Source organism: Lycorma delicatula, chromosome 4, assembly GCF_047948215.1.
Source record: "Lycorma delicatula isolate Av1 chromosome 4, ASM4794821v1, whole genome shotgun sequence".
NCBI lineage: Eukaryota > Metazoa > Arthropoda > Insecta > Hemiptera > Fulgoridae > Lycorma > Lycorma delicatula.
The window spans coordinates 49,770,277-49,787,587 of NC_134458.1; the positions used below are offsets into that span (position 1 = coordinate 49,770,277).

General features: G+C 31.9%; 1 protein-coding gene across 3 annotated transcripts in view; it reads right to left on the bottom strand.

The window, feature by feature from the left end:
• The window catches only part of LOC142322848 (transmembrane protein 145-like), a 60,488-nt gene that overhangs the window by 37,545 nt on the left and 5,632 nt on the right, over nucleotides 1–17,311 (bottom strand). For 2 of the 3 annotated variants that reach the window (XM_075361929.1, XM_075361927.1), the window contains 6 exons: nucleotides 12,393–12,467; nucleotides 10,289–10,513; nucleotides 8,267–8,351; nucleotides 3,499–3,570; nucleotides 1,550–1,699; nucleotides 344–516 (listed from right to left, as the gene is read on the bottom strand). In XM_075361929.1, coding sequence (XP_075218044.1) covers nucleotides 344–516; nucleotides 1,550–1,699; nucleotides 3,499–3,570; nucleotides 8,267–8,351; nucleotides 10,289–10,513; nucleotides 12,393–12,467 — 780 coding nt within the window. The remainder of the gene's footprint in view (nucleotides 1–343; nucleotides 517–1,549; nucleotides 1,700–3,498; nucleotides 3,571–8,266; nucleotides 8,352–10,288; nucleotides 10,514–12,392; nucleotides 12,468–17,311) is intronic. The other variant, XM_075361930.1, reaches the window with a different exon arrangement.

Consider the following 17,311-nt stretch of genomic DNA (forward strand, 5'->3'; position numbering starts at 1 on the left):
TTGCTATCCAACTGCTCCTTATTACCTAGAATATTTTGGAAACTGTACCTCTAATGGTTGTGGCCATAATCGTGTGATTGTTTTCTTTCCTTTGCAACTGAAAGTGTGTATGATGCAAAGCTATAATCTTTTCTTTAAATTCTAGTGTACTGCACAATTTTTTTTATCAAAAAGAAAGAATTTGGAACTACATCCTCTAAGGGAAGATGTTGTGTGATTTGGTTAATGGTTCTGTTAACAGTTTAACATATCTGATTAGAGTGTGAGTAGATTATAACATAAAAAATCAACTAATACATCTGGTACACACAAGCATAATTGACATAACTAAATATGCACTTACCTCTCGTTCATATTGGAAGAGTGAATAATACCCAATTATATAAAGGCACATGAAAACAGTCAGCTTTACTGTTGATCCAATCTTTAATCTTCCTCTAGTAACAGTATAGCCTTTTGCTAAAAGCAATAACAGGAGTAAGAATAGAACTTCACTGGCAGACTCAAAAAATCTTCCTGTAATTTAATAGTACAATTTATCAACTTTATTACTGATATGATTAAAATATAAAACAATTAGTCAATCACACAGGCGTGCGCGCATGCACGCACGCATGCTCGCGCACACACACACACACACACACATTTTACACACTGGCATAACTTCATTAATTTTTATTATAATTAATTTTTCATTAGTACCTCCAAACAGCTGATTGTGAGAGAGTTTCTCCTGTGTTAATAGTATAATAATTCAGTTTTTTTTTATAAATTTGTTAATCTAGGCTTTGTTTTGTTTGCTATAATATCAATTACAAAACCAAAAGTCATTCAGTATCAGAGTTAGACAGACTAGAAAAAAGTCAATATCTCCAACTGCTCTCCTTACTCCAGCTCTTCAATCCTTACTTATAATTCTAAACAGTGCTAGATGATGGAAAAGCAACATAACTGAAAATCAGCTTTGTGTACCACATCTAATGGAGTTCTAAATTTATCCTCAGATTCTACATTTGGAAGGAGGATGTTGTATAAAAACAGACTTTTCTTTTATTACTTTAAGAGGTGTTACCAACAAAAATTGTACTGAGCATCACAAAATGACAGTCTACTGATAATATTGAGGGAATTCCATCTTAGCTTTCCAAAACACAGATTGTATAATATATCAAGTGAGCCTAGCATGAATGTCATTCAGGTTTGCTAAAGAAGTTCATAAAAAATGAAATAAATATATACACTTGAGTTTATATTGCAAATATTTTTTGGGTTGGAATGATTCTCTTCTATCCGTTTCTGATCATCGCATTTTGTTAGTTCAATAACCTGCCATCCCCGTAAGTTTCAGTTAAGTCTTGCAGCGTTTTGATAGTATAATCAAGAAATGCTTATTGAGTGCTAAAATTATACAACTCAGAAAAATAAAGCTATTGAATGAAAGTTTGACTTTTTGAAAGTTTTTTAAGAAGTTAATTACAATAAGCCTAGTCCCTAGAATACACTCCCTGCTAAAAACTAGATTTATTTTACATATGTTCAGAAGACTAACCAATGTCTCTGGAAATCGGTAGACCAACTCCATCCTCCGCATACCTTGTATAAGCGATACACTGGTTAAATATACCACATTCTTGAAGTATCACTGAAGCAGCAAACAGTTTATAAGTTGAATGAAGGAGCTGCCTTGCTTTTAATTCCACTAGAAAATATGAGAAAAACTTATAAATAATTAAATTTATACTAGTATACTTATATAGAAATTTTATGACTAATTTCAGAATGATGAAAAGAAACTATTTATCTTTAATTAGAACTTATACATATTATTAGTGTAAATTATTCAAATACTGCATTAATACCTAGCAATTAATGGAAAACTGAGATGTCATCTTTTCATTGTCATTATAAGGATGGTAGATGTTAATTTATAAAATCAGAACAAGAGTTTAAGTTAATGATTGTTCATTATGTTGTAATAGGTATCTAAAGAATTTTTCCATATAAGTAGAATACTAAGCAAGAATTATTTGGTGAATGTTAATACGGAAAAATGCCTGCAGTAGTGTGTATTTATGTAGCAAAACCTACTACTAGTTCCAACAAATTCATTTTTTAACTTTTTCCTCTCAACTTACTTGATTTTCTGGATGCCTGTTAGGATTTAGGATTGCAGTAATAGTATTATTTTTGTTGTACTTTTTATTTGTATATTATTAGACACAGGCTGTCTCAGGGAATTCAAGATATTTTTATTGTATACACAGTGCCTGTATTATTATATTTTACTCTTGGTGGTATAGTCTATTGAGTTTTTTCTTACTAGAAATTAATTTATTGAAGCTATTACAATAGAAATACAGTATAAGGGTTTAATTTATGTCATCATTATAACTGTTCCATACCTTGTATAACTCTATAAATCTGTAATACAGGACTATGTGTCTATAAAGTGATATGCTATATAACTTATCATTACAATTTTTACATATCAAGTGTGACATAACCCCGAGTTAACAAGATAACAGAAAGCTAGTTGGCATTGTATATCATGATTGAAAAAATAAATAAATAAAGATGTTTCTGTAAGAAAATAACATAGTGAGTAGTATCTAACAGCCTCAACTCCTGTAGAAGGTGAAAGAGACAAAATATATTTAAAAAAGAAGAAGCCATTAGTGGTGACTGTAATATAACTCTTTTCCTCCATCTCAGTTATTGGTTTGCTTGTCTTTTTGAGTATCTTTCATAGCTACACTTTCCAAAGATGGCATGAGACTTTTCCAATAAGGTTATAAGTCATTTAATTAACAGATGAGATTAGTCCTCATGAAGCCCTCAGTGTACTCATTAATCAGCACAGCAAATTAATTTAAATTCTTAAAAAGAAAATTAAACAAAAATATCTTTCTTTTAAAATGAATAACAAGATGTACAAGATAATATGGTGTACTAACAAACCAATATTAATAAACGGAATGACCCAGGAGTAAACACAAATTAAATTGCACTGACTGTCACTAAATGCTTTATCAGGCCGCACTAACAGTTACAAAGAACACATACTAGCATAACACATAACAGAATCAACCTTTGCAAATCACCACATGGAACAAGTCACATGTACAAAGATATTAAGTGCAACATGACAGTTTTTCATATTATACATAATAATCAAGCTATCTCTTACACAATATGAAATTTACCAATATATTTGAAAAAGCAAAACATTAAATGACATATACAATGTTGATTAAAAAGTTCTGTTTGACCACATATAAATAGACTTCTTAATTATTTCAAGAGAACTATCATTAATAACACCATCTTGAAGTTATCTTGAACACCAGTGATGAAGGAATTGAACAACAAGTTTCTAAAAGATCTTCTGGAAGTATTATTTAAATTTATTTAGAATGGAGGTAATTTTTAATTTCACTTTCTAAAATTTTAAAAGTTTCTAAAAGTCATAAAAGAATCAGTATTTTCCATTTTACTTACTTGAACACATAATTACTCCAAGAATGAGAAGTATGTAAGTCAAGAAGAAAGCCAAAAGAACAGGAAGGATATCTAAAACAAGAAAGAAAATGTAATAAAAATAATTCCATAAATTAGAATATCTAAGTAAAGTTAGTTTTATAAATATCTTACAGCTTACATAATGCATGTAAAATGGGTTAGAACATTGTTAGGCGCCAATAAGTATGAATCATGTAAACAGATATTTAGAAAATTAAAAATATTAATTTATTCATGTGTTTATAATTATGAAATTTTTACTTATAAAAAATAACTTATTCTTAAAAAGTAACAAACTAGATCACAGAACTCTTTTCATGTAAATCAACACAATATTTCAGCTTACAAGAAAGAGCCTTATGTTTCCTTTGCCATTTTTAATAAACTGCAGAACCATTTAAAAATCTTTCCTCCAGTTTATCTAAAATAGTGTTAAAAGGTAATTTTTTACACAAACATTATTACTCTGTTGAAGAATTTTTTAATAATATGACTTAAAAAGCCTGACTTTTCTACATCTTGGTACACAGAGGAACCAAAGATTTCTGTGAATGTACTTAAAGAAATTATTAAAAAAAACTTATGTAAAAACATTTTTTTATTAATTTTTGAAAGATAATTATATTTTTCTGTTTGAAAAAATTATATAGATAAATTCCTCTATAACTATTAAAAAATCACTCAAGACCATGACAGGTATCAAATCACATCTATGTCTTACCACTACTACCAAATTTTCTATATTGTTTAGAATTAATATTTATACTATTATATAAAGAGGAGGAGGATTTTTTTTTTGTTCAGGATAAGCAAAAAAAACTCGATCAATTGCAACCAAATTTTTACCCATGTTTCTTGGCATAACTGAGAAGGTTTTTAGATATATTTCATTTCGAAAAAAAAATGTATGTAGTATGTAGTGAAGATTTGCAGGTTGAAGTAAAAACTTTAATGAATTGTGAACTGTGAGTCTCTATCACTGTATGAGCTGGGTTTGAACCGAATGATTCGAATCAATCGATTGAATAGTATTATAAAAATAATAAAACTAACTTACGTTGAATAAATCAATATTAAATAAAATTTAAAAATTTCTGTTTAACAATGATAGACTTCCCGTGGGGACTGCATGTGAGGCTAGAGTGATAAGGAATGCGAGCATTACATGGGAGGCTAGATCAATCATCGCCCCTAGGACGCTGTTTTGGGAGGTGCAATGGTGTGCTCTTATAATATCTATGCAAACAATCGTCCGATTTTCAAAATCAAAACGGGATATTTGTTAGTAGGTTGAAGGCTAACCTTTGCATGCATCAGGTACACTCCCGATCTTATAGATCACGGTTATTCGGAAATGTAGGTATACATAAATTTGTTTGTTTGTTATAGCATTACGCGAGAACCAACCGACCGATTACCGTCAAATTTGCAGTATACATTTGTGTTATCCCAGGGTAGGTTTTAAACCATCGACCGAGGCCCTAGCTTCCTTGAAGGTTAAGATATTAAAAATGTTCATTATTTCTTCGGCCCCCAAGGAGGGTGGAGTTGTGAATTAAAAATATTCATTAAGGAAAAAATAGATTAATCCTTTTACTTCATTATTATATTTCTGCCACCATGGCAAAGAAATAAGTTATGAACTCTTCGTCATCAAAGGTGTACTTTAGTTACTATTATTCTAACTTTTGTAATATAGTTTCTTTTACAAGTTTCTGTAAAGCCTAAATACTATAATTATTACCGTAGTTTTTCAAATTTAAAACGGGCCCTAAATTTAATAGATAATTTCTGGAAAAGATAAAAATATCCAGTAGATATATTAAAATACTGTACAATTTATTTATTATAATTTACGGTAAGTCATATAAGTATTTTGTATATATCAGTATTTTTCATTAAGTTCATCCTAATTTGAAAAGTAAATATAAAAAGTTAGATAGCAGCTACGTACAAAATTTTGATTCATTAGCTTTCTATCGTCGTTGTTAGTTTCATCTGAGTCTGATTCAGTTGCGCCACTGTGTTTCCGAAGTACATTGTCTTCAGAATCATCCAATGCATTTGACAAGCAGCACTTCAAGAATAATTTTTTAACTATTTCCGATGGCAAATCATTCCAAGCTTTCGAAATCCATTCTACAATCGTAGCTGCTGACGCTCGATTAATTTTGCCTCTCGGTGTAAGAGAATGATCATTTTCAGTTAACGACTGATTATATTGTGTACGAATACGATCTTTAAGATTTATTAACCTCTACATCCAGTGGTTGTAATTGACTTGTCGTACCTCCAGGAACTACAAACAAATCACATTTTCCATTTTGTCAGTTTTTTTTAATGTTGTCAGACAAATGACAAGCATCCAACACTAACACTGTTTCGTTTCAGAAGTCCACCTTCCCATACACATCCTAACCAATCTTGCATTAGATCGCTTGTCATCTAGGCTTTCTGTTGAGCCCGAACAATTACACCATCCAGATCCTTTCTTTTGACATAGTTTTCCTGCTCAGAATTACATATGGCGATAATTTATTCCCGTCGGCAGTAGCACTTAGCAGTTAATCTTACTTTCTCACATCCAGTTGTTTTTACCGTTACTTGTTTTTGATACTTCTCACTTACGGTGTAATTTGGTGGCGTATCGAAGAACAGCAATTTCATCAGCATTACTAATTTGACTGAGACAGCATTATTTCTTTAATCGTAAATTGATTACGTAAGTTGATATTGCACTAATTTACGGCAACTTCGATAACTTCTGGCAAATTGAGGTTATGCGACGCAATGACAGACATTACCTTTTATTCCTGGCATTTTCCCTGGCCTTTAACATCTGTCCATCTCTTGGAAGACCTTTTCTGGGAAGTTCCTTGAAATAGACCAAAACAACAGCATCGATTCGATCCGATATCGATCCGGATATGTTCCATGTTTTGGTCCCGAAAAATATTTCTTCGTCCGTTTTACACACAAATAATTTCTGTTTCATACTGCGCCACCGACGCACATTCGCTTCGTTTTCCGAGAACTGTTTACCAGCGGCAAGATTTTCGATCTGTTCAGAGCGTAAAATAACCATGGTGATGAAATAGTTCAAAAAAACAAAAAGGTAGAATGGAAGGGTTATGAAAAAAACGGACCGATTTATAACTAGAGTAGTATACCGTACGCCTGTTCAACATCGAATGGATGTTACACACGAAACGTGAAAGATCGTTTGTCATCATGAATGGAGCACATGCACAAATTCCAGAACGATGACTCATCACTAAATTATGTCAACAGAGATAAAGCTGTTGATATGTAAAACTCTTTGAAATGAGTCATCTTTGTAGAAATTTGTGTGCATTCTACACACGGTGACAAATGTTCTTTCACTTTTTTTGTCCGGTCACCATTTGATTTTGAACAGGCATACGGGTTCAAAAACTTCAGCTTTACACCTATTAACTATGCATTTATCAAATGGCATTAGACCTCCAATTGATGACGCACCTCGAATTAAAGACGCACCTGACATTTTGATCCTTTAATCTGCAAAAAAAGATGCGTCTTAAATTCGAAGCAATACGGTATTTATCAGTATTATTCTCATAATCATGAGAATAACGTACGGTATGGGGGTCCCGTATGGACCCCCGTACGGAAGGGGGTGGAGCCTTCTGGTTGGATGGGATTGGAGACCGAAGCAAGTTCTGTGGAATTCCAGGGCGCTGGTCTTCCTGGAAAATTGGGAATGGCGAGCAAGTTGAGCTCTGCGACCATGGGGTAGGTTTCTTGGCCCAAGGAGCCCCTGAGTTGGCTCTGGGATGATCTGAACCCTAAGGGTTCAGGTTCTGGCTAGGTGGGCCGGCTAGTATATATGTATATGTGTGTGTGTATATATATATATATATATATATATATATATATAATGAATATATGTGTACAGAGACACACAGTATAAAATTTATGTAATACCTGAATATTGAAAATAAATAAACCTACAATTTAACTAATATATATTTGTACTTGATTTTATTCATATTTGTGTAAGAAAAAGTAAAAAATGGAAATGACTGTGCTACAACTAATATTATTATGGCAACAAATTAAGGATTCTGTGCAGTGAATAAAGTAATTGTAATAAAACCTTCAAGTAGGTCTACTATCAAGGACAGAGACCCAGTCCTTGAAAGGCCTGTAGTATAAATTTCCAAGAATACTTGATTAAAATATTTATTTTTATACACACACACTCATATTATTTTTATAAAATATATAATATTTTATGAATGAATTTTGTATGTGTATAGTGTGTGTCTTTTTTCAAGATTTCTTTAATCTTTGAAATAAACATCATTTTGAATGTAAGACATCTTAGTTTTTCTTTCTCTCCAACCCTAAATGATGCTTGATTTCATAATCTTGAAAGATATGGTATTGGTCTACCAACTTATTCTGATCATGCTCCTTGTTACTTATAATAGATTTTAATATCATTAAAAAATTTCAAATGAAAGAATGATACATTCCAAATTTGCTAAAATTTGCACATTCAGATATTACAGAGTTATAAAATACAATAATTGTTATAAACAGCTTGAATATTATTGCCCAACTATTTACTAGCTTATAGTCATTATGAATCTCCCTGTAATTTCTAAAGTGACTTCCTTTATAACAACTATTTATGTATTCCTTTTTCAAAATCATTGAAAAAATAATAAATTTAAAACAAGTTGTAAGAAACTTTACTTACAAAATTCATCGGCTGAAAAATGCTCATGCCAGTAATCACCAGGTGGTCCATTTGTCATTAAAAATTTGTACTGCATACTTAAACCCTGTGGACAAGTAAAAATAAGAAACATTTTTAAAACTGTAAATCAGGAGTGCTAGTGTAATTATTTATCTAAGGAATTGTTAAAATAAAGATATTAAAATTTGCTTTGTTTTGTGTAAAATTGTATTACTGGTAATTAAAACTTTTTAATTTGTATTAGCAATCTGAAATAAATTATTTAATAAAATGTTTTTAAAAAACCTACTTTAAAATATTTTCAGTCATTTTTACAAACATCCTCTCTGAATGAGGATGTTGCAGTTCCTGAAAGTGGTATTAGACAACTGATAATATTTTGAGTTAAGTTTTCTAAAAACATTTTATTGTACGATTCGATTCATTTTATCAATATAAGAGTTACATTTTAAATGAATAATAACATTCGTTATTAGTTTTTGCTTTTGAAATGTGGTGCTATAGGAGAATGTTAAAAATCAGATGGGTGGATAAAGTGACAAATGAAGAGGTATTGCGATAAATAGATGAAGAAAGAAGCATTTGGAAAAATATAGTTAAAAGAAGAGACAGACTTATAGGCCACATACTAAGGCATCCTGGAATAGTCGCTTTAATATTGGAAGGACAGGTAGAAGGAAAAAATTGTGTAGGCAGGCCACGTTTGGAATATGTAAAACAAATTGTTAGGGATGAAGGATGTAGAGGGTATACTGAAATGAAACGACTAGCACTAGATAGGGAATCTTGGAGAGCTGCATCAAACCAGTCAAATGACTTGAAGACAAAAAAAAAAAATAAAAAAATAACATTCGTTTGGTTATTCATTTTGAAATCAAAATGAACCCAATAATTCAGAATTTCTATGTACGATGCTGAGAAGAAACTACTGCAATGTGAAGTAGTTTTCTGTATACTGGTGCAGAATCTAGACCCTTGTGAATTGACTATGATATGAAGGTCCAGCAAATCAAACACAGTGAAACAAAACTTAAATAAAGGGATATATAAGAGAGTAAGATAACTTAATGACCAATATTGTAAAAATTTGATTGATTGAGGCCTAACTGTATCAATTAAATACCAAGCCGATGATACTAGGGATTACCAGTTTGACTAGGATCTAATGTTTGTATATTGGTAATCATCACTTCACTGACTATTTCAGAACTGTCTTTACTGAGACTCTTTTTCTTATTGTTGTAATATAGTTCTAGTTAAATTGCTTCTAAAAGAAGGATGGGATTCTTCTGAGGACAATAGTTATTGTTAAACAAGGTAATAGTAATAGGAAAGTAATAGTTATAGTTATAGGTATAGATAAATCATATCTTGCCATTTTTTAATTAATTTCCTTTGCGGATGATTTAGAAGGTGATCAAGGTAACGTTAATAAAAACATTTACAAATTAGTAATCAATATACGTAAATTTATAAGAGATTTGAGAGGGAGGATTACATTCTTCAGGGTTATTCAGAGTTGGAAGACTGATTACCAAACTGATGTGGTAGTACTTAACATTCAGGCTATATTTTCATTTCTGAGTTGGAACTCAATATTCAAAATAATTATGTTACAGGTTCCCAAGCCTAAACCATTATGAGAGGCTATTTTTTAATTGCACTGATTATTAAAGTAATATTCTAAATTCTAGAGTCAGAGAATATTATGATGCAGGCTCTTTGTTCTGAAATATGGTTTTCAACAAGTTTTTGGAGCTTTTACTCTCTGAAGGGTCACTGTCAAAACTTTCACAGATGACTATCACTTGGTGCATGCCAAATCGCACTCACAGAGAACAGAATCATTATTAAGCTTGTTTAATGTTGAGACATTAAAAAATTTACTGGGATAATTGATTATTCTGTATCTGTACGATAAAATGTTTCAGTGTGTTATACTAAGTGTGTTATATTATTATTTTAGAATAGCCTATATTGCAGTGCTATTTGTTTTGTAAATTTTAGGAAGTAATACTTTACCTTTGTTGAATTACAGTTGCTTATCGCTAGAAACCACCAACGTTCTCTTGCACTTCTAAATCTGCGGGAATTATGACAAGACATAATTTTAGTATCTTTGAAACTGGTACTTCGAGAATTTGATGAATTTGATACAAGTAAACATCCTGCTGATGAGTCTGCTGATGTTAAAAGAATAATTTGATTTTGTTCTCTATTCAATACAGCTTCTTTTTGTTGACATGTCTGAAATATATGTATAACAAAAACAAGTATCACATCAGCAATTTTTGTCTAACAGTTCACTTAGTTTTGACGAAACATTATCACATGATTTTGATGGTTTGGTTAGATCCCAAAACTAAATGATTCTAGTGAATGTGATAAAAGGAATAACTCATTCCTGAAAGTAGCATAGCATTTCTGAAGAAAAGCAAGAATCTTATACAAAACTTACTAGGAAAAGTTTAAGATTGAAGTGGTTTCCTGTTGTCTCCATATTACTGATGAACGTCACCATTTCTACACACTGAAATGTGGTAGGTAATCTTCTGCTCTACAAGTTATACCTTTGCTTTGTTCACCATAACTGACTGCATAGTGAACATCATTGCTTTCAGAGAAACCAACTCTGACTGGTGCTTTTTGAATCTCAGTTACTTTATACACATCAAAGTTTAAGAAAGACAGTTAGTGTAAAACAACACATTACTGTACTCCTTTCTGTAGTAAAACAACATACACTGCCATTACTCATTAGGGAAGGATTTAAAAATACAAATCAAATAATCATCACCAAAAATATCATTAGTATTAGATTTGCTGTTATACAATAGATTCTGTCCTCAACAAATTTCAAGAAACTGAAAAAGTTTTCTGTTACTCAGAGGCTCTAATCAGACATAAAATTAATAAAAATTATTGGTTACTGAAATTATTTTGATTGTTTTATGTAGCAGAAATATTGTTTAGCATGATACTTAATTTAGGTTGTGAGAGATTAGGAGGTTCCAGTATTACACAATAAGCACCTCAGATTGGGCTTTTTGTACAGCCATCAAATAGGGACAAAAGTCTTGAATGAGTCTTCAGGAAGAGTCTGCCCCATCAAACCATTCATATTTGAAGGATATAAAATTTAAAACAAAAAGTCTCAACATCCTTAGTTCAGATCCATTTAGCATCTAACTAAAACCCAAAGACTCTCACCAGGGAAGAAGAAATCAGGAATTAGTGAAAAGGGGTGAGTAGTAAGTCAGCGACTAATCTGTTCATAAAGGAACATAAAAATGAAAAAGTACTTAACCCATTGAAGTACTTCATAAAGCCTGCCTCCTCCAGTTGGTGGGGATGTTTAGCACATATGGCTGGATGTAACAGTACAATCAATGACTATAGTCAAATTTTGTAAGAGTGCAACACAACAATCAAAACAAAGAACAAATAAAAAACTCATCAAACTTACCAAACAAAGCAATGGCACAGGTATAGAGAGAAATTACCCTACATAAAACTTACCCGAGTTCTGCCATAAGACGTTTAGGTATATGACTATTTCTTTGAATGTGATAAAGCTTCCAACAAAAATACAATGAATAAATGCACCTCGATGTAGCAGAGTTTAAATTTGCTAACCCTCTCATAAAGATAAATTATAAAGAGAAAAATAAAAAAAACCTTCACTATATTCTTGCTAGAAAAAGAAGACATCTAATTTTCAGCTGTTATAATTTTGTAAATAAAACTAATAAATACGTACTAAATTAATCTATTCTGTTTTAAATTATTTTATCCAAAACCTCATTTAAAAAGCATGGAATCCATCGATTACAATTAAATAAAAACGCAGGAAAATGTGATTTTACGCCTACATCCCCTATTATTAAATTCGTTGAGTTTTTATATCTAACGACTTCTTTAGAATTTGTTTAAAAAAATTACAAAACTTTAATAACTCAGATTGCTAGCCCTTGAATTTCCTCCAAGACTAAAGGTTCAAGTTTGCTACCTCACGATAATTCGGCCTTATCAATTGAGCATATCAAACACACTATCTGCATGGATGTGTATTTGAAATAACATCAAATTTTAAAATGTTTTTCTGAACTGTTTACAATCATTTTACCTTGTTTGTTTTATAAACAGCTGGCCACTGGTTCTCCGAATCGTAGTAGAGAAGAAGATTTTGTGGAGCGTATTCCTGAAACACAGCGCATGATTAATATAATTATGAAATGTTTCACTCATTTAAATAACCTTTTCTTTAACAGAGATAAATATTTTTATTGCAACATTACTGGTTTTATAATTGTAACAATCAGAAGAAATATAACATCCGTCAGCTTGCCCGGAGAGGGTAAACATCCAGACAGAGTAAGACGTCTTTCTTTACAGAAAGATACTGATATCTGTATGTAACTTAATTCTAAAAATTCGGGTAGCATTTTTATAAAGAATAGTTTGTAATTTATAGTACTAAAATAAAATTAATGAAGTAAGAAATATTTAATTCATTTTAACAGACTAGAGATTTAATAAAAAAATTTAAATTATTAAATATGTAACAGCTTGCTTTTAAATTAATTAAACTTTTCCTTCCAACGGTATTTGCAATCTGATTTTTTACTTTTTTTCAGTTGAGTACCGATAGCATTGTTGCTAAAGATGTCCGTCTTAAAAATGTTAGGAGACTTTTTAAATACTAATGGAATAATACAGAGCGAACAACATAAAACCGAACCCATAACGTAACCGCTGCAGAACCGGTAGGTTACGTTGGAATTAAATTTTATGAATGATACGGATATATTAAATAAGAAAAACATAAAACGTAATTTAAATGATGCATTTATTTGCCTTATTATTACAAAAGATGTTCAAAATGACCACCCTGGGCATCGATGCACTTTTGTGCTCGATGATCATATTAGAGTCGTCCGACGCAAAACGTTGTCAATTGTGTTGATTTCTCGTTGAATGTTCACCTTCAGTTCATCAATATTGTGGGTATTAGATGCATAAACTCTATCCTTTAAGTAGCCCCAAAGGAAATCGCAAGTAGACAACTCTGGGGAACATGGAAGCCACCATCCTCTGCTGATAGCTCGTTCATTTGTGAAAGCTGCATGAACGCGATTCAGTGAAACGTTTGATGTGTCACACGTTGCTCCGTCTTGTTGGAAGAAGCTGTATTCTTTTTCATTATCAGTTAATTGCGCATACAATTCTTCGAAGATTGTGAGATAAACTTGTGTTTTGACAGTCCGGTCAAAAAATATTGGTCCACCATATAAGTACCGGAAACGGCACCCAAACACCAATTTTCTCATTGTGAAGTGGACGTTCGAATATCTCGTGAGGATCGCCATCCAATACCTGGTGTTCTACGAATTAACATGGTGGGATAAATGAAACCATGCCTCGTCTGATATGAAATACGACATCGGGTCTATCTCCCCACCAACAATGTTTTCGAGAAGCCAGTTGTAATAATCAAGTCGTTTCGGTTTGTCTGTCTCCTTCAGTTGTTGCACAGTTGTAACGCGGTATGGTTTCAATTTTAATTTATGAAGAATTTTACGACAAAATGTGTATTTAACACCAGATTTTGGGGAAAATTTGCGTAGTCATTTTCCTTTCAATATCGGCAATGGCCTATGGAGTCCTAACGGAAGGTCGCCTATTTCGTTTTGCATTTGAAACCGAACTTGTAAGCCATTTTTTAACTAAATCGTGAATGCTACTCTTCGCTGGGATGCAGGTATTCGGAAATTTTTCTACGAATACATGACGTGATTAACAAACGATCCAGACGAATATAGGCCTCAACTATAGCTATCCTCTCCTGGATTGAATAAGACATTTTACACAAACACAAAAGTACCGCACCAAAACGTACACTGCACTGACACGTAACCACCTTATGAAAGGCAGCAACAATCAGTAGTAACATATATATCCACAGTCACGCTAGTTGTTTGAGAATCTTTCATAAATAGTGTTGGGTAGCGGTTCATCATGGGTTCAGTTTTATGTTGATCACTGTATATTTCATCAATATTATGTTTGTTCATGTAATATATTGTTTTTTTTTTCAAATTTTAGAGTATACTTAAATTTCATACTGTCCAAACTATTAAGATCTTGGTTTTATACATGTAATATATTCATATTGTAATTGAGGTTTTTGTGTGAAATGTTTATACGAGATGATTTAAAAAATTTCAATCTGTCTTGTACATACTACACAATGAGAAATGAAGACAAAATATATAGGCCTACTGATAATGTTGTATTAATGACACGATACTCTTGTATAAAGGAAATAAAATAATGTCATTCATACATTCCCACATCCATCAACAAATTTTTGCTCCGATATACATCCACTTCCTAGTTTATAATGAATGAAGACAAAATAAATCAAAACTTCCCTGACCTCACCACATAAGAAAAAAATTGTAATTCCATGCAGCAACCTACATTCTTCAGCATTCAAATATTCTTCAAACGCCGGACCATTAGTTTTCTTATTTGTGGTCCAACGAATATACTTTCCTTTATTTTAATATTGCTTATATTAGGGAATTTTTTTTTTAGAAACTGAAATCCTGCACCATTACGATCCATTGCTTCAACAAAATTTCTGAATAAATCTAGCTTAATGTGTAGTGGCAGAAGATAAGCATTTTCTGGTTTTACTTATACCTGACTGACAACATTCTTCTCTCCTACAGTTAATGCCTCTCTCTTTGGCCACTGCTCTTTTAAGTAATGGTTTATCCTATCCCTGCTGTCCCACTTGCACAAATAGCAACAGAACTTAGTGTATCCAAGTTGCAGTCCAAATAAAAGTGCTATTACTTTAAGATCTCCACAAATATCCCATAAATATTTCTCATACTGTCCTGCTCAATACATGTTTAATATTTTCATAAGACTCCTTCATGTGTACAACATATGCTAACAGTATTGATGGGCATTTATTTCCAATTTGAAGTAGAACAGCTTTCAAACTAAGCTTTGACGAGTCAATAAAAAATCACCATTAATCAGGATGGTGCATATGTCCCAAAGCTTCCAGTAAAGAGTCCACATCATTACAGTATACTACGTTTTCGTATTGAGAGAAGAAATGTTCAAATTAGGACTGTGTCATGGAAAGCACTTATTTTAGTGTTTGGTTATAAAAGATGCCATCCTTTCAGTCTTGATGCCAGTATTTCTGCTTGATTTTTTTATAAATTTAGATCAAAACCAGATATTTTAATTCTGACTGATTAATAAAATAGGGTTCAGTATATCTATTTTTTAAAAGTTTGAATCTCTTTCTTCATTCCCTGATAAATCAGCACAAGATTCAACATTTTCATCTTCATCTAAGTTCCATGTATCTGGTGGTACTGGAATTGGAAGCTCTTGGCTGGCTAAGTGGTACTGGCCACATGACAGAGGGCATATCAGGGTATTTAACAGTACGTCTAGTTTTAGCTGTTATCCTAGATATTTATTACACAAAAATAACAGTCTGTGACGTGATCCTTCGGTTCTCTCCAAATCGTTGGAATTGCAAATGGCACGTCACGAGATCCATTTAACCAACCAGTCAACAATGATACACAAGAAGCACAGCAAATATGAAGAGCCCAAGATTTGTCCTGATCATCTAAGTTACATCCAATATACACTTCATACGACTTCTTTATCAGTGGGGTTATATTTCTTTTCTAAGACTTCAACGTTACTTCACCTCAGATGTAGCAGAAATTGTTTGGAAGAATAATGCAACTGCGAGGCATCGTTAATACATTACAATAACTAATAATGTTTAAAAAGAAACACTTTATGAACACACTAATTTAATAGACATACTCTCACTTTACTGAACAACATATACTTCCAAATACGAAAGCCAGCTACAAAACTGAATGTTACACACACGAGAATCGACGCTTGAATGAGAATTAAAAATATTTTTCTAGTCTGCACGACAGTTTACAAGTAAATATAATAACGATAGAAATAACTAATGAGTGCATAATATGTTTATAGTAAGATGAAAATAGGAAGAATGAATCATTCTTGTTCATTTTAATTACTGTGTAAATAATAAACATGATGATTATTGTCTAAAAAATCAATGTGACAACAATTAAGGGACTGTAATAAATAAACAAAAGTTATTTAGTTGATAAATAATGTAATAAAATACGTTCACAAAATTCTGTGCTTATGGAGCTCATGCATGATACTACCTGAAAATAAGAATGGTAGTTACAAAAAAACCAAGCCTGATAGAAGAATTCTAATTTGAAATCATCATGAAAAATACTGTTAGAATCAGTTATTCACTCTCTTTTAACAAAATCATTGTTGATCAGTGTAATTTAAGAAAATGCTTTAGTTTACGTAAAATATCAAATCAATTTGTAACTGAAAGACTTTCTTCTTTTTTTTCTCCTGAACTAAATAAAAGTAGTATTCTTAATATTTTTTTTCATGTTTAGCCTTCGGGAATCACCGTTAGGTATTACTTCATACGATGATATGTACGAGTGTAAGTGAAGTGTAGTCTTGTACAGTCTCAGGTCGACCATTTCTGAGATGTGTGGTTAATTGAAACCCAACCACCTAAGAAAACCCGTATTCACGATTTAGTATTCAAATCCGTATAATAGTAACTGCCTTTACTAGGACTTGAACTTGGAACTCTCGTCTTGGAAATCAGCTGATTTGCGAAGACGCGTTCACCACTAGACCAACCCTGTGGATTGGTATTCTTACAGTACGACTACAGTATTCTTAATACTGTACGACTCCGCTCTAACGCAGCCATCCTGAGACAAATGTTAATTAGAAAATAAAGGGATAAACGAAAAAAAAGCAATGACAAGTGAGTAAATATCGTAACACAATTAAAATATTACCGAATGTTACATTTAAAAATGAGAATATTATGGTATAAAATAAAATGTAGAAAAATAAAGATACTGTCTAGTACTGAGTATGCAATGTGCAGTAGCCTATTTATATTTTTGTAATAGA